General features: G+C 42.3%; 1 protein-coding gene and 1 long non-coding RNA gene across 2 annotated transcripts in view; both read right to left on the bottom strand.

Moving 5' to 3' along the window:
• LOC134285731 (uncharacterized) overlaps window positions 1–27,886 on the bottom strand; it is a 174,652-nt gene that overhangs the window by 25,328 nt on the left and 121,438 nt on the right. The gene's annotated exons all lie outside the window — the stretch shown is intronic.
• On the bottom strand, window positions 2,882–5,018 carry LOC109430050 (uncharacterized). The gene is made up of 2 exons (XM_019706078.3): window positions 4,543–5,018; window positions 2,882–4,489 (listed from the first exon to the last, which is right to left on the bottom strand). Exons 1-2 carry the CDS (start codon window positions 4,887–4,889, stop codon window positions 3,004–3,006), a joined length of 1,833 nt encoding a protein of 610 aa, XP_019561623.2. The 5' UTR covers window positions 4,890–5,018; the 3' UTR covers window positions 2,882–3,003.

Here is a 27,886-nt window from a genome sequence, read left to right as displayed (position 1 = left end):
CCAGCGATGGAAGAATGGCCAGGCACCCATACAAGGTGAACAGCGTTTGCTGAATTCAGCTCCTCAATTTGAGTTCGACAAGCGATAACTATCTTCGACCTGGAGTTGGCCGAAGCAAGTGCTTTAATAGCAGCCTCGCTATCTGAACAGAAGTATATTACTTTGCCCATTACGTGTTGCTGAAGTGCTGATTGCACTCCGCACATAAGAGCAAAGATTTCGGCCTGAAAAACGGTGCAGTATCTACCAAGTGAGTAAGACTGATGCAGCCTTAGCTCACGAGAATAAACACCAGCACCTGCTCGACCATCAGTGAAATACCGTCTGAAATACTTCTCTCCAGATAATCAGATATCCACTCTTCCCGGGAAGAGAAATTCGTGGAAAATGTCCTATATGGGAAATTACCAGCAATTGTACGATTACTTGGAGCAAGGACAATTTTGTCCCAATTCACCAAAAGTGGAAACAACGAGGTGGGTGTTGATCTGCGGTTCACAGGAGTTTCTTCTAGTAGACCGAGTACCCGTAGAAGTAAGTGCAAGAATGGGCTTCTTGTTTGAGATGAATGTGTAGTGGAGCAACGTCAAAGAGAGCTTCGAGCGCTGCCGTGGGAGTTGAAGAGAACGCTCCAGACATCGCCATTAGGCACATCTGTTGGAGATGGCCTAATTTTGATTGGACCGTTCTCATTTCGCCCTTTTGCCACCACACAAGACATCCATTGGTCAATATTGGCCGAACCACAGTTGTGTAAATCCATTTGATATACTTGGGTTTAAGACCCCAAGTTGTACCAGGTTCGCCAGCATTGCCCGAAGGCCATACAAGCTTTCTCGATTCTGAACTCAATGTGAGGTACACCAGGAAAGCTTGGAATCAAGAATGCCTCCAACGTACTTTACCTGTTCAGTCACATCGATTTCAGACGCAAAGGTCGAACGCCATTGCGGTTTCGCCTTTCCGTGAAAAGAACAATAGATGTTTTACTCGGATTAACCGAAAGGCCATACTGGCGACACCAACCCTCAACTACCTGAAGGGCACTTTGCATCAGGTCGAAAAGGGTGCTGATGCACATACCGACTAACAATGTTAGATAGTCGTCGGCAAAACCATAAGTAGGAAAACCGCTATTATAGAGTTGCCTCAATAGCGTATCTGCTACGCGATTCCACAAAAGCGGTGATAAGACTCCCCCTTGGGGGCATCCACAAACACTCAATTTCCTAATCCCTGCTAGACGCAATGTCGAGAAGAGATATAGGTTTTTGAGCATTTGGTGAATCCAATTGGAAATCATTGGAGATATACCATGACCCCGTGCGGCTTCCAATGTGGCATCGAAAGGCACGTTGTCAAAGGCACCCTCGATATCTAAGAAAACACCCAAACAAGATTACTTTTGAGCGAATGCTTTCTCGATATCGTAAACAACCTTGTGTAAAAGAGTCACAATGGGCTTACCAGATCAGTAGGCATGTTGGTTCACATGAAGAGGCACGTTGGCCAGATGAACATCACGGATGTGATGATCCACAATGCGTTCTAAGCATTTCAGAAGAAAAGAGGTCAAACTAATAGGTCTGAAACTCTTTGCTTCTTCATACGATGCACGACCCAGTTTCGGAATGAACTTCACAGTAATATCCCGCCAAGATTTGGGAATATACCCTGTAGCAAAACTGGAAACAAGTATTTTTTTCAAAACATGTTTGAAATAATCAAATCCCTTCTGATGTAAAAAAGGATAAATCCCATCTGCTCCAGGAGATTTGAAAAGAGCAACGCTATTAAGGTGTCATGCTGCATCACTGAGCTTTCAAACGAATCATTGACTTTTTGCTTTTCAATGATTGTTGGCCTCGCGTTTTTGAAATGATAAAAAACTGATAATTCTGCAGTAACGCAGCTAAAAAAGTATCATTGTAATCACTGCGAGTGAGCATATGGGATGATACTTTTTCATACGAATAAACGCTTTCGTAGCTGAGAATTATCACTTTGAAATTTCGAACTACATATCCAACATGGCTGCCGATGCTGATGATGCCGTAAAAAGCCTTAAGTGCCCACTCAATCGATTCTATAGTTACAATACTCCGAGCCGAGGCCAGGGCATCATAACTACAAGAAAAGACATCAGGTTTATCCGAAGATGTAATATCCACACATCCAGGGATGTGCTGAATAAGCATTCCAGAACTTCCTCATCAGAGGAAATTAGATCGCCATTTGGCAAACGAAGTTCGTTCACTCGGAAATCCTTAGATTTCGCAAGGATTTTGTTTAACCGACTGACTTCACTCAAGCTGGAAACATTTGTACAAAGGTTTTTCCTGCCGGATCGTTCAGTAGACCGGAGAGCTTTCCTGCAGGCCTTGCGAGCCGACCTGAATGCCTCTGAACCAGCCGAACGTCGTCTGTTCCAACTCTTACTACATTGTTTCCTGAGTTTCACCAGATTAGAGTTTCACCAAGGGGTTCCTCTTGGTGCATGCTTCTTCAAAAGCTTCCATGATGAAGGTCGTTGTAGTATCAACGGCATCATCTAAATCACTTGGAGTGTCAATGGATGGTGAGTATTAATATAAATTTTAGCTAATGTACACTTCCTGATTCCCAAGTTATAATACCCGTAAAGGCAGTGGGAAGTCGCTGGGTGTTCGAGAAGAAGGAAGATTCGAACGACCAAGTTATACGGTTTAAAGTTAGAGTAGTTACGTTACTTATTGAGTTGCATTAGATCAGCGGTAGAACAAAAGAGACAACTAGTGGTTCGCAATGTTTATCTGCGCCACCTGTATCTGTACCTCATTGGGTCAAACCAACCATTGTGAACAGTATATAATAAACACAGATGAAACTCAACTCGCATTACTCATTACATTACATTACACTTTATTCATTATACTTGTATGTATTTTATTAAACTTCTCATTGGTATTCGATTACATTGATAAGATACTACTTAGCTGGCATCCTACAGAAAAGAACGACTTTTCAGTTTACAAACAACAGCTTATCTCTAGGTCGCAAGAATGCGTAATAAAATAAGAAACACAGCACACTCAGCACCCCGCTGACGATTGTGATGTAGTGCAGGAAGTCGAACCACCAGGACTCGAACGATCCCAGATTGTACCAAATGGCACTCATGGCGAAGTTCTCTACCAGAACTATCGTTACGTATCCCACGTACCATGTCCGCACGTGGATGAACTTTATCTTGAACTCCATCAAAGAGAACATGTAGATGTAGGCCAGGAACAGGTAGAAATAGTACCGTTCCAGTTTCTCGTGAAATCGCACCTCGTAGATGATGCAGGCGATCATCAACAAGTAATGGTTCAGACAAACCATCCAGAAGTACGTGGAAAAGAAAACGTAGAACACCGAGAGAGCAACCATTCGCATCAACAGGAACATGACCCAGCCGGCAAAAGCCACGGACTTTCCACTGAGATCGTCCTCTTCCAGTCCGGAGATTATCTGTCGACGTGACGGCAGCGATAGAAGATCACCGTCAGTTTCGTCCGCCGTGGGCACCGGCGTTGACTTCCTCTCACTACTGTGATCAAACAGCTTTTCCGGCAGTCGAGGTACGTGATCCTTGAGGAAGTTTTCGGTGTCGAACACGAAGAAGTTCTTCAACATGGAAGCCCGCTGAGCTAGGTAGGCTCCGGGGGTAGGCGGAGCGGGTGTTCGAGGACTTTTGTCGAATATTTCCGCGTAGATTGGGTCCTCGTACTCATCATCACTGTTGTCCTCGATGGCGGCTAGTTTTGTATCGTCCGTTCTTAGTAAATAGTCGCGGATGTCGTCGATATTCTCAACGAGGTCCTGCTTGAAGCTTACTGTTGGAGAGAGAGAATCCGCTGTGTCCCCGGTTAGTTTGTCGTCGTCGGTACAGTTAGTGTAGGGATCTTTTAGTTTCTTCATAGAAAACGAGTCGAAATTCGATTGATCCACGTTCAATGTCTTTCGAGTGCTTGATCCACTGGCCGTGGGTGATACTTCGCTATATCTGGAATAGAAATTTCGCATGATGTTCGGTGTCATAGGATCCGGCTCTGGCAGCACGCTGGTGATATTTCGCTCCATCACGCTTTCTACTGTGCTGGTTGTGCGTAGAAGTTCTCTTCTGCGAGCCTTCACCTGCTCTTCGGAACACCACGGGTAGCACCGCCCAACGATCTTTTGGCTTTCGAACCGCTGATACGATGTTATAATGGATGCCATTGTTAGAAACGAAAACACCACACTCACTATCTGCGCCGTCACTGTGTCATAATTCCGGAATGTGTTATCTCGCAGCAGAATGTACAACTGCAGCAACATCTGAGGGGCCGCATGCAGGAACGCTTGCAAAAAGTGATACAACTCGAATGGTGATGTCTCCCTGATCTTACTCACGGCTTGAACTCTTCCATAAGAAGATTTATCGTGGAATAAGGCCTCAATGCTCCAGAAAATCCTTCGACTGAACCTAAAATAACAGTAACAAGATCATTTTGAACAATTCCCAAACGCATCACTAACCTGTAAACAGCTGCTACCGGGAAGAACACCAACACCAGCAGATTCATCTTCACGAATCTATACGTCCGCTCATCGAACCCGACCACTTCGGGCCATTGGCTGGGCGACGAAAGAACAGCCGAAAAGCATGCAATCGCCGGCAACCACATGAAACTCAAGCTAAACCAAGCCCACGACGGATTGCCATTGCGAAAGTGCTCCACCACCACCAGCACATCGGCCGTGATGACCACCGTGTACACCAGCAGTTCGAAAATCACCGGAATCAGAAAGCTGAACACGATCTGCGTGCGGGTTTTGACCTGGTAGCCGAGGATGCACCGCGGAACTCCGTCCAGAACGTCCATTACTGCTATGCTATGGCAGGCGTGGGTAGAAATCGATGTCGATTGAACTGGTCATCGTTTCGGTATCTATACTAATACGAGCAACGCCCTTCGCGTCGGGGTCTAGCTGCAAACTAACCACTGTACTATCTGCTAGGAAGTAAGGTGAATCACAGGTGTCGACTTTCTGAGCGACCATAGATAAACGCCCCGCATATCGTGGCTTGTTTTGGTTAAGATAAGGAAGTACTCGTTGCGCGTCGAGCAGTTGACGAAGGTGTTGAACAAGAGAGATAGCAAAAAATATGTTGCGTTATGAATGGTGAAAACGATTTGGTATATGGTTGTGCAAAAACGTTGTGTGTAAAAAGTATACACTAGCTTAAACTACAGGATAACATACTTTTATTCTGCTCCAACTTAAATCCTCTTATCATTTTACACCCGAGAACAGATTGGCATCATCATTAAAATATCTCCGCTCCGGAACCTCCTTCTCCCTTGGGTGGCTTTGGAGAGAGGCTGCCTTTCTGTATCTGTACTCGTAGCCCCATTATTCCAAAACGCGCGAACGAAAAAAAAATCTCCGATTTTTATATGCATCGAGAACACAACATTAACTTTTGCGTTGGCCGCCGCGCCGCCACACCATGGACCATCATCATGTGTTCGCGATTCTCCTCAACTTGGTGATGAGCAGCGCGGGCAAAACAGAATATCCCCGGAAAACGATAATAAAAAATAAACGATTCATAACGTTTTTTCTTCTTTTTCCTTTTTCGTGAAGCTCTAGGATCATTCGCGCAGACAAATGCGAGATGGAGAGTCAATGTATAGCACCACCGCCCGCCCCACCTCGCTCGAGTTCGTATGTTTATCCGGGGTCGTTTTTTACATCGTGGGGTACCAACCATCTCGCCTATAGCAATGAGGTTCATCCAAGAGAGACTAAACTGACGCGAACTGCTTTGAGGCGTACCTATTACGTTGGTGCTCTTCGTAAAGGCATAATGGAGGAATGTGTATGCCTTTCTCGTGCTTTCGAAAACCCATTTTAACAAGACTCAAATGACATGTTGATGAATATCGCAGTTTCATACGTTTAACAAAAATCGATTTCATGGCAACAGAAATCAATCCATTTATCTGGCTTTTGATATTTGAGCCTAAAACTCTTTGAATAAAGCCACAATCTTGAATTTTGAGCCGCCATTTTGTATTTAATTCCGCCATCTTGGAAGTTCTGGTCGCCATTTTTGGGCTCTAGACGTCTTCCTCATACCAAATATACCCCTATTGAATGGCCATGAAACAGCCAGCATGTTAGATATTACACCGCCATTTTGGTTATTCTGGTTGCTATTTTTTAACTCCGCCGGAAATCCTGCCCATACCAAATATACTGGTATTGAATGATTTACTAGCCTTAAACTCCATTGAACAGCAGCCATCTTGAATTTTAGATAGCCATTTTGGATATTCTGGTCACCATTTTCGGACATCTTCCCCGTACCAAACATACACATATTGCAAGATTTTAAAGCCTAAAACTCCATTAAACAGTCGCCGTCTTGAATTTTGAGCCACCATCGTAGATTTTAGACCGCCATCTTGTACATTCTGTTCGCCATTTTTAGGCTCTAGATATCTTATCCATACCAAATATACCCATATTGCATGGTTTTAAAACCTATAACTCCATTAAACAGCCGGCATCTCAAATTTTGGGGCCACTATCTTGGGTTTTAGACCGCCATATTGGATATTCTGGTCGTCATTTTTCGACTCCGGACGTTTTCCTCGTACCAAATATACCCGTATTGCATGGTTTTAGAGCCAAAAACTTCAAAACAACCACCATCTTGAATTTTGATCCACCATCTTGGATTTTAGACCGCCATATTGGACATTCTGGTCGCCATTTGTGGACTCCATGCATCTTCCGCATACCAAATATATCTATATCTCAACAATTTTCACTGGAATTCTCGTAGTGATTCTTTCCGGGAATCTTCATTAGATTCTTTACGGTTCTTTCAGATTTTTTTCCGGACTTCTTTCTAGAGATTCTATTCTGAACTTTTTCAAAAAAATTTCAAGGATATTTATTTTTCTTTGAAACACCTACCGCAATTCTTCATGGAAATCACTCGGGATATTTTTCCTTTTTCTATTTTTTTAGTTTAAAACAAAAATTCAATTGAAAAAAAAATCTTCAAGGAATTTTATTTAGGAATTTTCCAAGGATTCCACTTAAAATTCTCCTAGGGATTTCATCCGGAAATCTTCTATTTGTTTTCTTCGTTTTCAGGGATGGGTTCTGGAACGTTTATAGTGATTTCTCCAAGAATTGCACTTAAGAATTCTATAATTCTCTCAAAAAATTCACATGGATTTAAGGAGATTACTTCGGGAACACTTTCCAGAATTACTTCCAGAACTTTTTCAAAGAACTATTCGCATAATGTTTTTTGAAACTCCTCCAGGAATTCTTTCGGGAGTTTATCTTGAGTTTCTTTCATGAAATCGTTTCGGAATTTTCCCAGAATTTTCTTTCCCAGGAGTTTCTAGAATTGCTGAGTGAAATCTTCTGGGATTTTACCAGAAATTCAAACTAAGAAAATTTCCAAGGATTCTTCTGAGAATTCTTCCTGGTATTTTATTGTGACTCCTTCTATGAATTTCTTGCGAAATTTTTCAAATCTTTCTGAGATTCCCTTTACAATTCTGCTAGTCCCTGAAATATTCCAAAGATTCCTCACAGATTTTTATTAAAAATTCTGCCTTGAACTTTGTCAGGGAACTTCCCTCGGAATCCTCTAAGGATTCCATCAGGAAATTCATCAACAATTATTCCTGTGATTTCTTATGGAATCTTCATAGAAATCCTCCCAACGATTTCTTCCGGTAGTTCTCTATGGGTCAATCCGAGGATTCTTCCAGGAATTATTTTAGATGTTCCTCTCGGAAATCTACATTGGATTCCTCTCGGAATTTTTCCAGGAATTTCCTCCCTTACTTACCATACCGGTCATCAGGCTAAGACCTGAGTGTCCTCTGCTGTACGTAAGAGTAGTCTCCATTTGACTCGGTCCATGGTTGTGTGTATCCCGAGCAGAGGAGAATATAAAAATAATAACAACTGAATCACAAAACCTGTTTTCACATCTTGGTTTGTTATTATTAACTTATTGAGGCATAACTTTTCCATAGCAGGTTTTGATGGGCAATCTTATTTGGTTATGATCCTGCTATTGGTATATTTTCTTTAAGTAACATTTTAATAAGATATTTTGTTGAAGAACAAGTTCTGTTATTATGTGCCATTCTCTTTGAATTACTGGCTTATGAGTTATAGTGGGTTATGGCCTTAGTCAGAGCTGTTCATTATTTTTTATTTTCAAAATGGATGCAACAGATTTTTTTTTCCTCCGAAATGGCCCGAAATTAGGGGTGGCATACCTGCCTTGCGAGGATAAAAAAACTTTGTTATGATTCTGATAATATAACTCATTTTGTATCCATATTGTTATCAATAACTTCTTAATTTCAAAATTTGTTATTGAAACATTGTATAAATTCACTGTTATTAAGTTGTTATGAAACTAACAAAACCTGTTATTTAACTGGTCTTATGATGATTTTTGTTATTTTGTTATGATTTTTGTTATCTTGCCGCTTATGACAGACAAGTTTAAAACATGGTATGTTATGTAAATAACATGAAAGAGTTATTTGCGTTACTCAGTTATTTTACCATAATAACACATTTTATTATGCTGTTGGTATTCCCTTTTGCTCGGGACGGGGTTCGCAGACCGTCGTATCATGAACTCCGGAATTCTTTTAGAGATTTTTGAATGAAATGAGGGTTCAATATGACGTTGCCATAACTTATTCCTTCAGGGATTACTCCAGTGATTCTTCCAGCAATCCACCAAATATTCTGCGAGAGTTTTATTCAAAGGAACCTCTAGGAACTTTCAAGGAGCTGCCTTCCGAAATTTTTTCAAGGACTTTTTAAATGATGACTCCGAAAATTTCAATTACTCCAGAAATAGGTCCATTGATTATCCAGTGGACCTTGACAGATATTCCTTCACAGCTTTTTTTTTTCCTAAAATCAAGATCAGTTTTAGAATTTTTTTTTTATCTGTATTAATGAGATTTTTAACCCTAGGCTAGTTCATCTCGGGACCCACGCTTTGCTTCCCTTCCGAAGGAAGAACTCACATTTTGTGAGTCTGTCGGGAGTGAGATTCGATCCCAGGTCCTCGGCGTCATAGTTAAGTGTTCTAACCATCACACCAGATCCGCTCCCCCGTTTTAGGAATTGCTCCAGAGACTCCGTCAGCATTTCATCCTGAAATTCCACCAGGAATTTTGTCAGAGATTTATTTAGGAGTTTTTCAAAAAGATCGGACAATCCTATAGCAACAACTCACGATTTTTCTTTCATAAAATATCTCAACGAATTCTTCAAGAATCCCGAGTTTACCAAGACTATTCTGCCAGACATTTCACCTTGGATTTCATTAAAGATTTTCTAAAGAATCATCCACGAATTATTCCAAAGATTTGTCCAGAAATTCCAGCAAAGTTCCACACAGAGTTCTTTCAGTTTTCTCTAAGAATTGCTCAAGAGATTGTTTTAGGAATTTATTCAGAGGCTCCTCTCGGTTTTCTTGGAAAGATTCTTTAAGAAATTCCTGAAGCGAATTATTTTACCACTTAACCTAGTTTACAACTCGTTTGGCCACTGGGGCTGTTAGGGACGCAACTTCGTGGAGAAATTGAAACCTTCCGACAGCAGCTCACTATTTTAGCAGCTTCAAAACTGCAAGGAATTCAATGTTTTTTTTATAGAAATTACAATGAAATTAGTACAACTAACATTTAAGAAACGTTCTTAGGAATCCCCCAAGATGCAACTCTCCTAACTTAAACTCGTAAGAGGTATCATAGGAGTATACCGACCACTATTATTATTAATACTTTATAATAGAGATTTTCAGCCCTAGGCTGGTTCATCTCTTTACCGACTACTAAGTTGTTGCAATTACAACCAAATGAATGACTATCGTGAACAAACTAAGTGTTGGGAACTGTCTGGCCAGATGCGATGAGAGTGGAGAATACAACAGATGTTATTCGGTACGCAATGTGGAACTCGGGGCTCACTAATCACTGGAGGAAATCGTTCCACTATTTCCTGACAGCTGCACTCACAGTTTGTACAGCGGCTAAATATATTCTGTTCCATTATATCGATGGCTTCCAGTTTTCTACTCCGTCCAAAGTAGTTTGATGAACACGGAGGGTGTGTGTCTGCCGTTCTTTTCCAGTCCGATTAATAAGCCATTATGAGTTATCGTTTCGCCGATATCCAATTATCCAGCTGGTCCTAGGTCCGTTCGAGGTATAAGCTCAGAAGAGCGTCAGGTCATTGTCAGCCACTGGGATCGAACCCATCCGCTTGTGAAACAAACGTATGATAACGATACCCGGCAAAGCGAATAATTCTAGGAAGAATTGCAAAAATTTCCTCCGGCATCTTCAAAAGATTTATCCAGAAATTCTTATAAAGATTCTTCCAACAATTCTTTCTGAAAACCCACCACGAACTCTTTCAACGATTCCACATAGAGTTCTCTCCGAGCTACTTTCAGCAATCCTTCAGAAATCCTTCTGGAGACTTCTGTAACAAACCTGAGACCCTCCCAAATCCCCAAAAATGAGTGTGTAACGTTTCTGAAATCCACCGATAACTCTGTAACTTCCTGAAATGCCTCCGAAAACCCCCTGAAACCTGCTCTGGTCCCATGTATCGCACCTGAGACCCTCTGAAGCATTTTGAAATGTTTCTAAAATCCCCATCAACCCCCTCGGACCCCATGTAACGCACCTGATCCCTTCCGAAAGCACCAAAAACGCCCATGTAACGCCTCTGTAACGTCTCTGGAATCCGCCGATAATCCTCTGAAACTTCTTGAAATGCCTCCGAAATCTCTCTAATACCCTCTGGATGCACGAGAAATCCGAATTTTCAACTCGAACGTGAAATCTGTGCTGCTGCTATACGCCAGTGAAACCTAGTGTGTATCAGTGGAGAATACTCAAGGGCTGCAGGTCTTCATCAATAGATGCCTGCGGTATATAATTCGTGCATGGTGGCCTCACAACGTGGTGCTTCAAGCCGATAGCGGCAGAAATTCGGGAGCGAAAGTGGAGGTGGGACGGCCACACTCTACGCAGGAGCGGAAACTAAATCTGCAAGCAAGCGTTAGACTGGAACCCAGCAGGACATCGCAGCAGAGGCAGCCCCAGAGGCTCATGGCGGCGCAGCCTCAACAACGAAATCAAGCAAGTCGACAGAAATTTGACCTGGCCACAGGTCAAGGCGATGGCTGGCAATCGCCCAGGATGGAAATCTTTCAATTCGGCCCTCTGCACCACTGTGGGTGCCCAGGACTGAAAGAAGAAGAAAAGCACCTGAGACCCCAAAACGCATTTGTAACTTCTCTAAATCCCGTCAAAAGTCGTCTGAGGCTTCTTGAAAAGCTTTTAGAAATCCCCGGATTCCGAAACCCCAGAAATCGCCTCTGAGATCCACCGAAAACCCTCTGAAACTTCTTGAAATGCCCCTGAAAACCACCTCGGATCCCATGTAACGTACCTGAGACATGCCGAAATTCTTGAAAACGCCTCAGCTGTAAAGCCCCTGAAACCCGCCAAAACTCCCCTGAATGCCTCCGAAAACCCCATCAGACCCCATGCAAGGCCCCTGAACCCGTATGGAGCCCCCGAAAACGCACCTGAAAATTTTCTCAAACTTCCGTTTCGCGAGTTCTATCTCGAGTTATCCGCATGTCTCGGAACCACTGGAACACTAGGTGGAATCTGCCATTTCATACTCCGGTAATCTTCATTTGTGCTACGATCATAGTTCCATATATGCTACATTCAAGGCAAACAACATTCATGCATCGAATGCAGCATGAACGTAATGTATTGAATGCAACATTAGCAATGATGGTAAAAGCGTTGCGTTGCGTGGTAACGGAGTAATTCGTAGATTGCATACTGAAAGTTGTCATGTTAAAACTTTTCTATTCTAATTGCTTATGGAATGCTATTTGGGAAGGAACAGCTATCCAACTAGAGGTTGAAGTAAAAAAGACATGAGAACTTCCATTGCCGGCCACGCCCATCTTCTCCGTTACGAGGTTAGGAAAGGATGTGATTATATCGACTCTGATTTTTCATTTGGGCCTAACTGACATTTTCGAATTCTCTTCATCAATCCTCTCTTTGTGTTATCACAGAATGTGTATTGAGTTTTCCAAAGATTTTTTGGTTGAAATGCGAAGAAGACGACTATATGTTGCTACAGAAACAAAAAGAATAATGATTTTGTTTGATTAGATCAAGTTATTAGCGCAAGAGAGAGTCGACGAAGAGAAATCGATCAAGTCAGTTAGGCCCTTATGAAAAATCATTGTCGATATGACACCTACTTTACAAGAGGTCAGCGACTCATCGACAGTCCCGTAGGTGTCAAGGAGTTGGATATTTGGAATGTGGTGATTTCGGGATCACTATAAGCGAGTGATACGACGATATTCAAATTGTGTTAGTGTATTTGAGTAGATCATGTAGATGTGTTGGAGTGAGTGAAATTGTTTTAGTATATTTAAACACCAACGTTGGGAGTGACATAGCTAAGAAATTTTGTCACTCCATGGACCTTTTTGCTTCCGGGATGGGGCACAGGCATGTACACTGTGTCCTGGTTAACAAGCCTAGGTTTAATCGCCATTGATCGGTCTCTGAAACGATAAGAAACGCGTTATGTGGATGGGAAAGAATAGTAGGGAAGGGATAACTATTTATCGAAATGCCAGCAACTCACTCTACGCATCTCAATGAAAGTCTTTTGGAGTTACTCAGCAGCCGTTAACAATCGACTATACAAACAAATCGTCGCGTGCAGGACCGGAGAATTGCTGACCATCACCGTTATCGGAAACTGGCGGTGGGTGACAACTAAACAGAATCCAGTGGACCTGGCAACGAAGTGGGGAAACGGGCCCAATCTAATGGCCAACAGCGCATGGTTCGAAGCTCAAAGGTCCCACATTTCTTCAATTATCGAAATCCGAACGGCCAGTGCAGTAAACGTCAAAGCCATCTACAGCAGAAGAGCTACGCCCCTACAAGGCTATGAGTATTCCTGTACGTCTGATAGAACTTGAGCGTTTTTTTAGCTCACGTTCTACATTTCGTTGAAAAGCTCAAGCGGAAAGTAACACAACAAGAGATTCATTTGCCCATTATCTTCGGAAGCAGAAGAATGTGTGCTTATCCGTGAGACACAGTCTTACAGTCCTTTCCGGACGAGATGGTGGTCCGTGAACGCATCCGTTCGAAGCCGAACACTGAGCAAGAATTTCTGGTAAAAGATGGTGCTCTCTATCAGCTAAGTCCAATTTTGGATGAGCAAGGCATTCTTCTCGTTGATGGCAGAATCGTAGCGGCCCCAAGCGCCAATGTGCAAATAAAATATCCAGTGAGTCTCCCGCGGAAGCACAAATTCACTGACCTGCTATTTCACATCTGCCAACGTAGATATGTACACAGTAGGGAGAATAATCAGGGTTGTCTTGCTTTTGTCAAAGCCGAGAGGAGCAACAGGCGTTTTGATGGGATTTTTGAGAAACCTTCGTGTTTAACTAAGCCAATAATTGACCAAAATCGGGGGTCCCGCAGAAATGATTATGGGTCTCACGAGCGGTGTCCATCTAGACTTGAACAACCGAATGCGTTCTCTGTACTTCTTTTTACTTGGCGAGGGCTTCCAAGTAATATCATATTAAGCATGTTTAAAGGCAAGGTGTAAATAGTGGACTAACCTTTATCCAGCCAACGTACATTTTCCACCTTCGGAAAAGCACAAAAATGGTCATAACTTTTTTGTTTTTCGATGGATTATGATGAAATTTTCTCAACTTCCCGAAAAACTCTTCTAGTTTTTGATGCCGGGGACCTGGGTGCCTGGTCCACATGGTTCCGGAGTTATTCCGGATTGTCTTGGGGTACCAAAATTGGTCGCATACTTTGCGCAAAGTATATTTCAAGATCCCGATGAGATAGAAGTATAGTGTCTTCGGCGAATTTGTTCAGCAGGTTAAGAACTAGCTGGCAACGGCGATTCGGTTCGTGATTCGGCCGCTAGGCGGCGCCAGTGTCAAAAATGTTCAAACCCTCATATCTCAGAAACCTGATAAGATAGAATGATGCTGTCTTCGGCAAAATTCTTCAGCATGCTCAGAACTATATGATAATAAAGTCTTTGGTTTGGGATTTATCCGCTAGGTGGCGCCTTGTGTCTGAAAAATTCAAACACGTATATCTCGATACCTTAATGAGGTACAAGCATGCCGTTTTCAGCAAAGTTGATCAGCAGGCTAAGAACTATCTGGCAATGGCGTCTTTGGTTCGAGAATCGTCCGCTAGGTGGGGTAAAAAATGTTCAAACTTCTATATCCCAAAATCCTGATAAGATAGAATGATGCCGTCTTCAACAAAGTTCTTCAGCAAGCTAAAAACTGTTCACTGTCTCATAGTTGAGTATTTGTCTTCACTGTCTGATAGTTGAGTCTTTGATTCGTGATTTATTCGTTAGGTTATTCGCTACACCATCTTTGACCCCCTGTAGACAAATTTTGTCACCCCACAATATTGCTCCGGTTAGTTTCGGGAATGTCTCCGAGAATTTCTACAAGAACTCTTCCGGATTTTTTTCCAAGAATTTCTCCGGGAATTTCTCTAGGAATTTCTCTGGAAATTTCTCTGGGAATTCTTCTGGAAAATTTTCCAGGATGTCCTCTAGGGTCCACATCAGGAACTCTTTCTGGGAATGTCTCCAGGAGTTTTCCAGGAGTTTCTCCGGCTTTCCTCCGAGAATTTCCACAGGAATACCTCGATGAGTTCCTCCGGAAATTACTCCATGAATTCGGAATTTTCCTCGGAAATTCCTTAAAGAATTTCTCCAGACTGGATTTCTCCGAGATTTTTTCTAGGAGTTCTTCTAGGAATATCTCCGAGAATGTTTCTGGGAATTACTTCTGAAATTTCTTCAAGAAATTGTCCGGGAAATCCTCCTCAAATTCTTCCAGGAATTCCTGCGGAAATTCCCCCAGAAATTCCTTCGGGAATATCTTCAGGAACACTTCCGTTTTTTTTTTTCAAAAAAAAATCCACTGAAAATTTCTCCAGGAAGTCTTTCTTCGGGAAGTCTTCCGTGACTTTTTTCAGAAAACGCTCTGAGAACTTCTCCAGGAATTCCTCTGGGAATTTCTCCAGGAATTCCTTCATTGTTTTCTCCAGGAATTCCGCCGGGAATTTCTCTGGAAATCCCTCCGCGGATGTCTCTAGAAATTTTCCCTGTAATTTCTCGAGAAATTGCACTAGGAATTTCTTCAGGAAATCCTTCCAAAATTTTTCCTGGAATTCTACTAGGAATTTCTTTACGTCTCCCTCTAGGAATTTCTTCGAGAATTCTTCAATGACTCCCACCAGCAATTTCTCCAGTGATTCCCAAGGTGATTCCTTCAGATATTTCTCCAGGACTTTTTCCGGGATTATTTCCAGGAATTCTTTTGGATATTTCTCTATGGTTTCTCCCGGGGATTCCTCCAGAGATTCATCCAAGAATTTCCGTCGGGGAATCCACCAGGTAGGAGGATTCCCTGAAGAGTTTTCCAGAGAAATTGCTTAAGAAATTACCGGAGGAATTCCTAGAGAAATTTCCTGAGGAATTCCTGGACGAAATCCTAGAGGCATTCTCTGTGAAGTACTTTGAGAAATTCCCAGAGGATTTCCTGAGAAAATCCCGAAGATTTCATTTAAAAATTCCCGGAGGTATTTCAGAAGAGTCCCCGGAGGAATTCCTGGAGGATTTTCGGGAAGATTTGCAGAAGAAATTCCCAAAAGAATTCCTGAAGGATTTCCTGGAGAAATTGCCGGAGGAATTACAGGATGATTTCCCGGAGGTATTCGTAAAGGAAGTCCTAGAGGAATTCTGGGAGAAATTCTCAGAGGGATTTGTAAGAAAATAAAATCACGGAATAGGGTAACGGTAGAATTTTGGAACCCTAGAGGACATTGGTTTTAATTTAATTCAAAATCAAACAGATTCAGAGGGTATTTACACATAATGATGATGTTAGTATGTTCGTAAAAGCCTCCACTGTCCGTTAAAAATACCCACAAGGTCATTTCTGGCTGAAAATTTGATGAAAATAACTGTTTTTTTTTAGCTTCAGTTTTCACTGTTTCGGACACCCCAATATATTTTGGACCCTCTTCAGAATATATTTTGGACACCCGGTGTTTAAACTCGTTTGAAACTATTTTATAAGAATTTGTCGCTTGAATATGCTTGATCACATCCTAATTACTTGATTGACAAAGGCTGATTAGACGAACTTTGCGAATTTAATGCGCTAGAATGATAAACGCTTCTGTTTACATCTACAAGTTTCCTCAGCACCGCAATCTCTTTTTGTAAACATGATGCGACACTCGCACGGATGACGAGATTGGCAAAAATTAATTTCGAGGCAAATAAGGATATTTCCAGTGAGGACATGATTGCTGCCCGTGCAGAGCAATCTTATTTAGCGAATGATTCTAAAAAATTTCGTCATCTCATCATTAAACCTGTGTAAGTTGTGATAATAGGACAGAGGGGACTCCAAAATATATGGGGGTCCAAATTATATTGGTTACCCTACTTCCGGAAGAGATTCCTGGAGAAATTCCCAGAGAATTTTCTTTAAAAAAACCGAAAGTTTTCCTTAGAAAATTCCCGGATATATTCCTGGAAAAATTCCTAGATAAATTCTTGGAGAAATTCCTAAATAACATCCTGTAGGAATTCCTGAAAAAAATCCCGAAGGAGTACGTGGAGGAATTCCCGGAGGCACTCATGGACGAATTCTTGGGAAAATTCTCAGAGAAATTTCCGAAGAAAATCTTGGAAAAAAATCCGGAGGCATTCCTGGAAAAATTCTCCGGAGAATTCCTGCAGAAATTGCTGAGTCCTGACGGGAGTCCTAGAGGAAATCCTGGGGAAATTTCCGGAGGAATCCCCGGAGGAATTCCTGGAGGATTTCCTAGAGGATTTCCCGGAGGAACTTCTGGAGGATGTCCTAGAGAAATTCCCGAAAGATTTCCAGAAGAAATTGCTGGAGGAAGTTCTTGGGGAATTCCCAGTGGAATTCTTGGATAAATTCCTGGAGGAATTCCCGGAGAAATTCCGGGAAAAATTCCCGGATGAGTTCCTCCCGGAAGAAAAAACGAAGCAAAAGAAGCAATATTGTAGGGTGACAAAACTTGTCTGCAGGGGGTCAAAGACGGTGTAAGGGTATTGCCTCTTGTACCACCGTACTCGACCGTCTACTATCCTGCCAAATGATTCTTAGCTTGCTGAGCAACTATGCTGGAAATGGAATATTTCTTCTTTCATTCTATCTTATCAGGATTCTGAGATATAGAAGTTTGAACATTTTTTACCCTGGCGCCACCTAGCGGACGATTCTCGAACCAAAGACGCCATTGCCAGATAGTTCTTAGCCCGCTGATCAACTTTGCTGAAAACGGCATGCTTGTACCTCATTAGGGTATCGAGATATACGTGTTTGAATTTTTCAGACGCAAGGCGCCACCTAGCGGATAAATCCCAAACCGAAGACTTTACTATCAGATAGTTCTGAGCTTGCTGAAGAGTTTTGCCGAAGACAGCATCATTCTATCTTATCAGGTTTCTGAGATATGAGGGTTTGAACATTTTTGACACTGGCGCCGCCTAGCGGCCGAATCACGAACCAAAATCGCCGTTGCCAGCTAGTTCTTAACCTGCTGAACAAATTCGCCGAAGACTCTATACTTCTATCTCATCGGGATCTTGAGATATACTTTGCGCAAAGTATGTGACCAATTTTGGTACCCCAAGACAATCCGGAATAACTCCGGAACCATGTGGACCAGGCACCCAGGTCCCCGGCATAAAAAACTAGTAGAGTTTTTCGGGAAGTTGTGAAAATTTCATCAAAATCCATCAAAAAAACAAAAAAGTTATGACAATTTTTGTGCTTTTCCGAAGGTGGAAAATGCACGTTGGCTGAATGAAGGCTAACCTCAGCTAGAGCTATTCAGTATGTTATCATAAGCGTGACATGCAGTGGATAAAAATGCATGTAACTGGTAATATAGGCACCTCAATCACACATAGGACACTCAAGCCATCACAAGCAACTGTGCTGCTAAAGGCCTACTCATCAGTTGGGCGACGGGGCAGGGAAAAGTGCGAACAAATATAAATCTGCCTTCTTTTCCGGCTGGCGGTGGAGATCCATCCATCCAACCACCCTCCCCCCCTGGAGAATTTCAATGTTTTCCGTGGGTTTAAGGCGTGGGTCGTTTCTGAAAGATGAAGGTCGAGTCCGTTGGGATGATGTGCTCGTAAAATGTTTATCGCTAATCAATTTAATAGATTAAACCATTATAAAATGGTGGGGATGACGCGAGATCTAAATGGTGTTCTAAAGAAGAGAAGGGCACACACTGGGTGGTTCCATATTGGATAGTCGGTTATTTTTAAACTCAAGAAATCAATAGAAGAACAATAGGAAGTTAAAGTTATGAGGAAGTTATTTTCAGATTTATTTGATAACGTATCTCATTTGGACTGAAATGCAAAACCTTATTGTTTTTCTTTTGAGTAAAGATGGTTTTTAACAAAAAATTTGATTGTTTTCAACATAAAATATTTGTTGTTAGTATTCATTTATTTTTGTCTATTTCGTTTTTAACCCTCTAATACCCAATCCCGCCTTTAGACGGGGTATAGTTTGAGCATTTTTGTAATTTATGTTTCGTGGAAAATCATTCTTTTTATTTTTTTGGCTGATATTTAGGACTGTTCTGTATATCTCAAAATGGTTTTTAGTGTATTTTATAGCGTATTTACATTTTTTAAAAATCATTGAAAAATTGATGTTTTAGTCACCTTTTAGAAGTCATTGTTTATTTTGTATTGAATCGCTACAATTAACATATTTTAAATTTTTCCCAAATCATTCAATCCTTGTTTAATAGTTTAAGGGAATCGAATACACTCTAAAATTATTTTCCTTAAAATTATACGTAAAATAAAATTATCAGTGAAAAAAATTTAAAATAATAATATTTCAACAATAATCACAAAATCTCAAAATGTTTTCATCTCAAAAAATCCGTTCCCCAAATTGGCTTCCAGGAAAAATATAAAAGTGTGGGGATGTTCAAAAATAAAAATTAGAAAAATCAAAAACTGAAATTCACGAAATCGAGAATTAAAAAGAATCATCTTCCAAAACAAAAACGAAAAATGATATTTAGATCAAAATCAAAAATTTGGGTATTAGAGGGTTAACAGATCACACATAGGTACATATAGTCATTTATTCAACAACAGCAGCAACGCTGTTACCACATAAATTCTAATAGAGCTGTGAACACACAACAGCTCCAGTAATCGACCCAAAGTGCCCGCGCTTCTATTCCAATCTTTTGGGGCCACTCGACTAGAATGCATTTGTTTGCAGAAAAAAATAGAGCATGTTCTTGAGCTATGTACTCTGCGCAACTCCATTTTAGTCTTAGTCAACTAGGTGGAAAAATTTATGAGTTTATTACCCGCGCCCACCGACCGCTGCCCGTCCCGCAACCGTTGCAATCTTGAACGGGCATGCAATGCACATTTTTCCCTCCGACTGCAGAAAGCACAAAAATTATGAAAATTAATTAGCTGGAACAACATTTACTCGCTTTTCGGTGGGGTTGGCGGTATTGAGGGTTACCGTCGAAACGGGTAAATTGTTTCACAATGCTTTTCGTCAATGCTTTTGACAGATGATTCTCGGATATAAACTCTTAGTGCTTATCGCTTTCTCAACGTTTCGACATAAGGTTAGTGTTATCTTCAGGGGTTACTATTTGTCATTTTTGTTTTGATGTTTTGTTTAACCAACCAGTTTCCAACCTGGGTTGGAACTGGATGAGATCACATTTTCAACCCCAACCCGACTTCGGTTTCGCTTGTACTAAAGTTTGTTTGAGTTTGCTTGACGTTTTATTGTTTACACATTTTCCGTCAATCCAGTTCCAACCCAGGTTCAAAAAGAAAAACGGCATTATTCAGTCGAACGTGAGTCAGACACCAAAATCTGGATCAAAATTTGGATCAATCTCCCCCCAGTTTACTGTACTGCATTTTCTCCAGTCACCTCACTGACTGGAGTGGTGCAAATTCTAACCAACAAAAGAAGAACAAACCGCATAACGCCGAAGGGGGTGGCGCCCCGGTGGGGGTGCCGGTGGATGGCATAGCATACCGCGAAAAATGGTGGCGGTCATGTTCTTATCTTTCGGCAACACTACACTTCTGCGGTGCTGCGGTGGAATATGAAATGGAACAAGACTTCGTTCTGAACCGACAATACCGCAAAGTCGTCGCCGTCGTCGTCGTTGTTGTCGGGTTTTGGGCTTGCATATTCGACAGTGTAGTGCAATATTTTCCCCTTTGCTATGCCAAATGTTTGTGCCGCCAGCTTATCAATGTTTTTCGCCTCGCAACAGCTTTTATTTCAATATTCGGTAGTCGTTTGTTTCCCATTGGAAGTTAACCCTTAATGGGCTGGGAAATGATGTGGAGTGGAGATCTGAAATACGCAATAAAATTCGATTCGAATTGTTTTTTTTTGTAGTATAATGCGAAATATCTACACTGCGTTAAATCGGCCATCACGTTTGATAACCAAAATAATGTTCATTTCAATGCGTTTTTGTACTTTTTAAGTTCACCTTTAAATATGCTGTGATAGATAAGCATTACACAATTTTTGGTATGGCATGCAGTCATTCAGATCATAAGGAAACAGACTTTGGCTATTTTCCGACGTTTCGGCGCAATGTATCACGGGCATAGGTTTAAATATGACTCCACGCGAATAGTTGACCAGACATACAAGAAGAATGTTTTACCGATACTTGAAATGATACACATTAGTAATGACAACAACACCATGAACAAACGCACAGATATATCTCAGAAACCTGATAAGATAGAATGATGGTGTCTTCGGCAAAGCTCTTCAGCAGAACGCTCAGAACGATCTGATAGTAAAGTCATTGGTTTGGGATTTATCCGCTAGGTGGCGTCTTGTGTCTGAAATATTCAAACACTTATATCTCAATACCCTAATGAGGTACAAGCATGCCGTTTTCAGCAAAGTTGTTCAGCAGGATAAGAATTATCTGGCAATGGCGTCGTTGGTTCGAGAATCATCCGCTAGGTGGCACCAGGGTAAAAAATGTTCAAACTTCTATTTCTCAGAATCCTGATAAGATAGAATGATGCCGTCTTCAACAAAGTTCTTCAGAGAGCTAAAACTGTCTGATAGTTGAATATTTGATTCGTGATTTATTCGTTACTCGTTAGGTGGCACCTTGTGTATAAATCAAACACGTGCAACTCATTATTCTAATAAGCTAAAAGCATGACGTTTTCTGTAAAATTGTTCAGCAGATTGGTATCTAAATTAAGAGGAAGCACGAGGAAGTAAAGACGCATCTGGTGTCCTTGGTTCTTATATTATTCGATAGGTTCCGTCTAGTATTAAGAAAATACTTGTATAAACACACTAATGAACAAGAAGTGTTCCATTTTCAGTATAGTGTATAGTTGTTCAGCAAGCTAATAGCCATTAGGCACGATAGTAGATGGTCGAGAACGGTGGTACAAGAGGCAATACTTTAACACCGTCTTTGACTCCCTGCAGACAAATTTTGACACCATACAATATTGCTTCTTTTGCTCCGTTTTTTCTTCCGGGAATGTTTTCGGGAACTTCTACAGGAATTTCTCCGAGAATTCCACTGGGAATTTATCTAAGAATTCCACTGGGAACTCCTCAAGAACTTCCTCCAGGAATTTCTTCAGGAAATCTTCCGGAAATTCCTCTACACACTTATTCTAGAATTAGATGTTCGGTAACTTTTTTAACCAGGTTTTTATTGTAAATCACAAAAATAACGACTACTCAGTATTGTTTGTGATGATGTGACGACATTCAGTGATATTTTCGGTTTCTTTGCTGAGTACGGTAATCGAAAGAACTGAATGTACAGTAATATTGATACTACACCGAACACAGTCAAAAGTCAGTAATAGCACAGACAAACAGACGTAACACCTTGAACGATTTCCATGGAAATCCATCGCCCAGTTCACACTACCATCACCTGGTGGAAAAGTTGCACGAATCACTGTGTTGTGCCATGTCGTCAACAGAAGGCGCTAGTGTGAAACGTCAAACGTACACACTAAACGCTTTCAGCAATATTTTGCTGAATTTTGCCGAGCTGAAGGGTCCAGCAAAATTTTTTGCTGAACTTTCAGCAAAGTTTGCTGAATTTCAGCAAAACGTTACTGGTGATCAGCAGAGTTTACTGAACAAATCAGCAAAATTTTGCTGAATTTCAGCAAAATTTTTGCTGAAGCCTTCAGCTCGGCAAAATTCAGCAAAATTTTGCTGTAACCCTCAATCGATTTTTGGTGTGTATAGAAAAACGATGCGCGCGCCTCTGGTTGTGAAAGCCACAACTATGAAAATTTAAAATGATCGTTAAAAGCGTGGTCGATGGATTTTTCGCAAGTGTTACGTCTGTTTGTCTGTGGTAATAGTAAGAACCGACTTCCAGAAATTGATATTCGGTTACCGAGTTTTCGTTTAAGTATAATGTAAACATACGACTAGCCGCGCAAGCAGCTGTCAAACGATAACAAAAGACTCACATGTTCGAACTCTTGCTGCAGCTGCAGATTTTTTCCCCATACGTTTGGAACAAATAATCCTTCTACGGACAGGAATATCGACCTTTTTGTTATATTTTCCCTTTGGGTAAGTAATGAAAAATCAGCGAGAATTATGTGGCATGGCAAAGTGGAACCGTAAAATTCACGGAGTAACTAGATCGACCACCTAAAATGAAGTTTACCGCCTGAAACCACGAAGCTTCTCCCTTCTGTAGTCACATATTGTTGGTGTGCTATGAGCCCCTTGTTTTTTCCGCAGAAATTTACCTGATAAATTGGCAACTGATAGAATTTTCGCTGATTTTTTATTTGTCCTAGTGGGGAAAGACTGAAGAGCATTTCTATAAAGAATTCAGACCAGAATCAGACTAGAACCAGAAGCACCGGATGTCCACGGAAAACTTCTGCCGGAGTTCTTCTGGGATTTTTTTCCAGGAAGTCCTCCTGATTTTTTTTCCAAGATTTTCTCCGGAAATTTCTCTGAGAATTTCCCCACGAATTAGTCTATGAGTGCCTCCGGGAATTCCTCCAAGAGCTCCTCCGGGAATTCCCTCATAAATTCCACCAGGATATTCTATAGGAAGCCCTCCAAGAATACCTACCTTGATACCTTGTTGGCTACAAAGTAACTTTACTCCAATGCCGAGCGTATAGTAGAGCACCATCTTCGTCGGTCTTGGGCGATGTTCCTCCAGTTTCCCCGAACGTGTAGGGATCGTAGATCTTCTTCAACCGCGTGCAGCCAGCGAGTTCGCGGCCGCCCACGAAGTCGCCTACCTCTACCGGGTTCTCTGCTGAATATTATTTTCGCTATTCTTTCTTCCGACATTCGCACTACGTGTCCAGCCCACTGAAGTCTGCCGTATTTTAAACGTTTCACAATATTCGCATCTTCGTACACTTGGTACAACTCGTGATTCATTCGTCTGCACCACACTCCATTTTCTTGTTTCCCACCGAGAATTTTCCGTAGCACTTTGCGCTCAAAAACTCCAAAAGCTTTTCGGTCTACCTCCTTTAACGTCCACGCTTCGTGACCGTAGAGGGCAACCGGAAGAATCAGCGTCTTGTACAGAGCGAATTTTGTTTGCGTTTGCAAGTTACGGGACCTAAGCTGGCTACGCAATCCGTAAAAGGCCCTATTCGCAGCTGCAATACGCCTTTTCACTTCACGGGAAACGTCATTGTCACATGTCACAAGTGTTCCAAGATAAACAAATTCTTCAACAACTTCAAACACTTCCCAATCAATCACTACCTCAGCACTAACACCACTAGGCTTGCTTCTGTCTCTACCCGCTATCATGTATTTCGTCTTGGTAGAGTTAATCGTCAAGCCTATCCTCGCTGTCTCTCTCTTCAGAGGAGCATAAGCTTCCTCCACTGCCCTACGATCGATGCCGATGAGATCAATATCGTCCGCAAGACCGAGGAGCATGTGCGACCGTGTGATGATAGAGCCATTCCTCTGCACGCCTGACCTCCTAATCGCTCCTTCGAGTGCAATGTTGAACAATAAATTTGAAAGAGCATCTCCCTGCTTCAATCCATCCAAGGTCACAAACGACGTAGACACTTCGTCCGCGATCCGAATACTTGATTTTGATCCATCCAGCGTTGCGCGTATCAGCCCAATTAGTTTCGCCGGAAAACCATGTTCTGACATTATCTGCCAAAGCTCATTTCTTTTCACTGAATCGTACGCTGCTTTAAAATCAATGAACAGATGGTGAGTCTGCAAGTTATATTCCCGAAATTTATCTAGGATCATCCGCAGGGTAAACATTTGATCCGTCGTTGATCGACCCTCACGAAAACCAGCCTGGTATTCGCCGACGAAGGACTCCTCAAGAGGTCGCAGTCTGTTGAACAGGACGCGCGACAGTATCTTATACGCCGAATTCAAAAGGGTAATCCCTCTGTAATTGGCACACTCCAGTCTGTGCCCTTTCTTGTAGATTGGGCATATGAGGCCATCCAACCAACTGGTGGGCAATTCTTCATCCTCCCAAATCTTTATAATAATCTGATGGATTGATTGATGTAGCTGCTCGCTTCCGTGCTTAAGAAGTTCGACCGGGATTTCGTCCTTCCCAGCAGCCTTGCTGTTTTTCAGCTCCTTAAGGGCCTTTTTAACCTCATCCAGTGTTGGTGGTTCCACTGCTTGACTGTCATCCATTATGTTAATCCTGTTCCTGGGTGCTCCTTCGCTGCTACCATTCAACAAATCTTCGAAGTGCTCCTTCCACCTGGCTGCCACCATTGTTTTGTCTGTCAGCAAATTTCCTTCCCGGTCATTGCACATGGCGGGCACTGGCGCAGTCTTGTGCCGCGCGCCATTGACAGTTGCATAAAATCTCCGCATATCGTTCCTGTCCATACTTTCCTGCGCTTCAGCAATAACACTCTCTTCGTGTTGCCGTTTTTTCCTGCGGTGGATTCGTTTATCTTCTGCTCTTGCAACCCTGTACCGCTCTCTGTTCTGCCGGGTACCGGCCACTAGCATTCGACTTCTTGCGGCATTCTTTTCGTTCGTCGCTCGTTGGCAGTCCTCGTCAAACCAACCATTACGTTGGCGTCGCTGAGCGGTACCAATCACCTCTTGCGCTGTTGTTGTCACTGCTTCGTGGATACTTCCCCATAAGCTGTTGACATCTCCAGATCCGTTGGTCTCTCCTATCCTCTCGTCTAGCTTCTGATGGTACTGTGCAGCAACCCCTTCGGCTGACAAGCGCTGGATATTGAAACGCATCGTCCTGTTGTTTCTTGAACTCGTGACGCTGGATAATCGCGCCCGAATTTTAGCGGCTACAAGATAATGATCCGAGTCGATGTTCGGGCCTCTGTAGGACCTCACATCTATGACGTCCGAGAAATGTTGCCCGTCGACCAGCACGTGGTCTATCTGGGAGCAAGTGTCACCACTCGGGTGTCGCCAGGTGTGTTTTCGGATATTCTTACGTCCGAAGTAGGTACTGCTGATTGCCATCCCTCTAGCAGCAGCGAATGTCACAAGGCGCAGACCATTATCGTTGGTAACAGAATGAAGGCTTTCCGTTCCAATGACAGGCCGAAAGAAACTTTCTCTGCCGATCTGCGCATTTGCATCTCCGATGACTATTTTGACATCTTGTTTTGGGCACTCTCCGTAGGCCTTATCAAGGCTCTCATAGAACTCATCCTTCATGTCATCGGGTTTGTCGTTCGTTGGCGCATAGATGCTGATCAGGCTGTAGTTGAAGAACTTGCCCTTCATCCTCAACACACAGATTCGGTCGCTTATCGGCTTCCACCGAATAACTCGCTTCATCTGCTTCCCGATCACTATAAAGCCAACTCCGCGTTCTGCCTTATCGCCGCCGCTGTAGTAGATGTGGTACTTGAATGAAGTGTTGGCGATGGGATCCACCTCCTTGGTGAACAGACGCTCGGGACGTACCTCCTCAATCTAGCTGAAGTCAGAAGGACAACGGTGCCCAGGCTGCACTACCAGCTAAGCACACAACTCTTAGCTGGCGGTCTTTGTCATCGTTTGACCCGTGGAAGCATGAGGTAGGAACTTGTGAGGACCAGAGCTATGTTGGACGCTCTCCTTATCGACTCACCGTTTTGCAGCCCGTCCTCCAAGAATATCTCTAGGAATATCTCCGGGAATTTTTCCAGGAGTTTCTCTAGGAATATATCCGGGAATTTTCTAAGGAAAACTTTCTTTTTTTTTTCAAGAAAATCCACAGGAAGTCTTCTGTGATTTTTTTTTTCTCACAAAACCCTCTGGGAATTTCTCCCGGAATTCTTCTAACACTTCCCTTACGAATACCTCCGGGAATTTATCCTGTAATTCCTCCGGGAATTTATCTTGTAACTCCTCCGGGAATTTCTTTAGGAAATCTTCCAGGATTTATTTTGGGAATTTCTTCTGGAAATCTTCCAGAAAGTCCTCCAGGATTTTTTTCAGGACCCGTAACAAATTCCTCCGGGGACTCTTCTGAAATTCCACCGGGAATTTTTAAGGATATTAAGGAATTTTCTCAGCAAATACTCTGGGAATTTCTCCAAGTATTCCTCTCAGAATCCCTCTAGGATTTCCTTCAGGAATACCTCAAGAAGTTTTTCTAGGAATTCCTCCGGTATTTTCTCCAACAATTCCTCTGGGGGAATCCCCGGAGGAAATTCCTGGAAGAATCTCTGGAGGAATCCCCTGAGGGAATTAATGGAGGAATCCCCGGGAGAATTCCTGGAGAAATACCCCAAAGAACTCCTGGAAATAATCCCAAAAAAAGTCCTGGAGAAATTACTGAAGAAATCACCGGAGGAATTGCTGATGGGAGATTTAGAAGAATTCCCGGCGAAATTCCTGGAGGGAGTCGTAAAGAAATTCCTAGTGGAATTCCAGGAAAAAATTTGGAAGGATTTCCTGAAAAATTCCTAGTGGAATTTCTGGGGAAATTCCAGAGACATTTCCGGTGGAATTCCCGGAGAAAACAAAAGAATTCCTGGAGAAATTCTCAGAGTGTTTCCTGAAAAAAAGTCACTTCGTGCAGAAATATCCCAGTGGATTTTTTTTTACGAACATCCGGAAGCTTTCCTGAAGAAATTCCCAGAATTTCTGGAGGATTTCCCGGACAAATTCTTGAAGAAATTTCCGAAGCAGTTACTGGCGGATTTCCTGAAGAAATTCCCGAAGGAATTCCCGGAGACATTCCCGGAGATATTCCTGGAAGAACTCCTAGAAAAATTCTCGGAGAAATCCAGCCTAGAGAAATTCTTGAAGGAATTCCTGAGGAAAATCCCGGAGCAATTCATGATGAAATTCCCGGAGGAACACATGGAAGTATTTCTTGGGGACATCCTTGGAGGAAGTCCGGAGGAATTCCTGAAGAAATTCCCAGAAGAATTCCTGGGGAAATTACCAAAGCAAATTCCTGAAGGAATCTCTGCAGGAGGTCCTGATAGAGATCCAGAAAAAAATTCCGGAAGAATTCTCGGAGAAATTTCCGGAGGAATTCCTGGATAAATTCCCGGTGGAATTCCTGGAGGAATACCTGAAAGAGTTCCTGGAAGAATCCCCGGAAAAATTCCTGGAGGCTTTCCTGGA

The sequence above is a fragment of the Aedes albopictus genome, chromosome 1 (assembly GCF_035046485.1).
Source record: "Aedes albopictus strain Foshan chromosome 1, AalbF5, whole genome shotgun sequence".
Classification (NCBI taxonomy): Eukaryota; Metazoa; Arthropoda; class Insecta; order Diptera; family Culicidae; genus Aedes; species Aedes albopictus.
The sequence above is the reverse complement of the archived record's forward strand: the minus strand, read 5'-3'. Positions and strand labels throughout refer to the sequence as shown.

What these genes read in the sequence shown, in the direction of transcription:
- LOC109430050 (XM_019706078.3), bottom strand. Translation starts at nt 4,889, where the DNA reads ATGGACGTTCTGGACGGAGTTCCGCGGTGCATCCTCGGCTACCAGGTC. An exon ending in CCGGTAGCAGCTGTTTACAG is followed by an intron (nt 4,490 to 4,542) that starts GTTAGTGATGCG and finishes CTGTTATTTTAG; the next exon opens with GTTCAGTCGAAGGATTTTCT.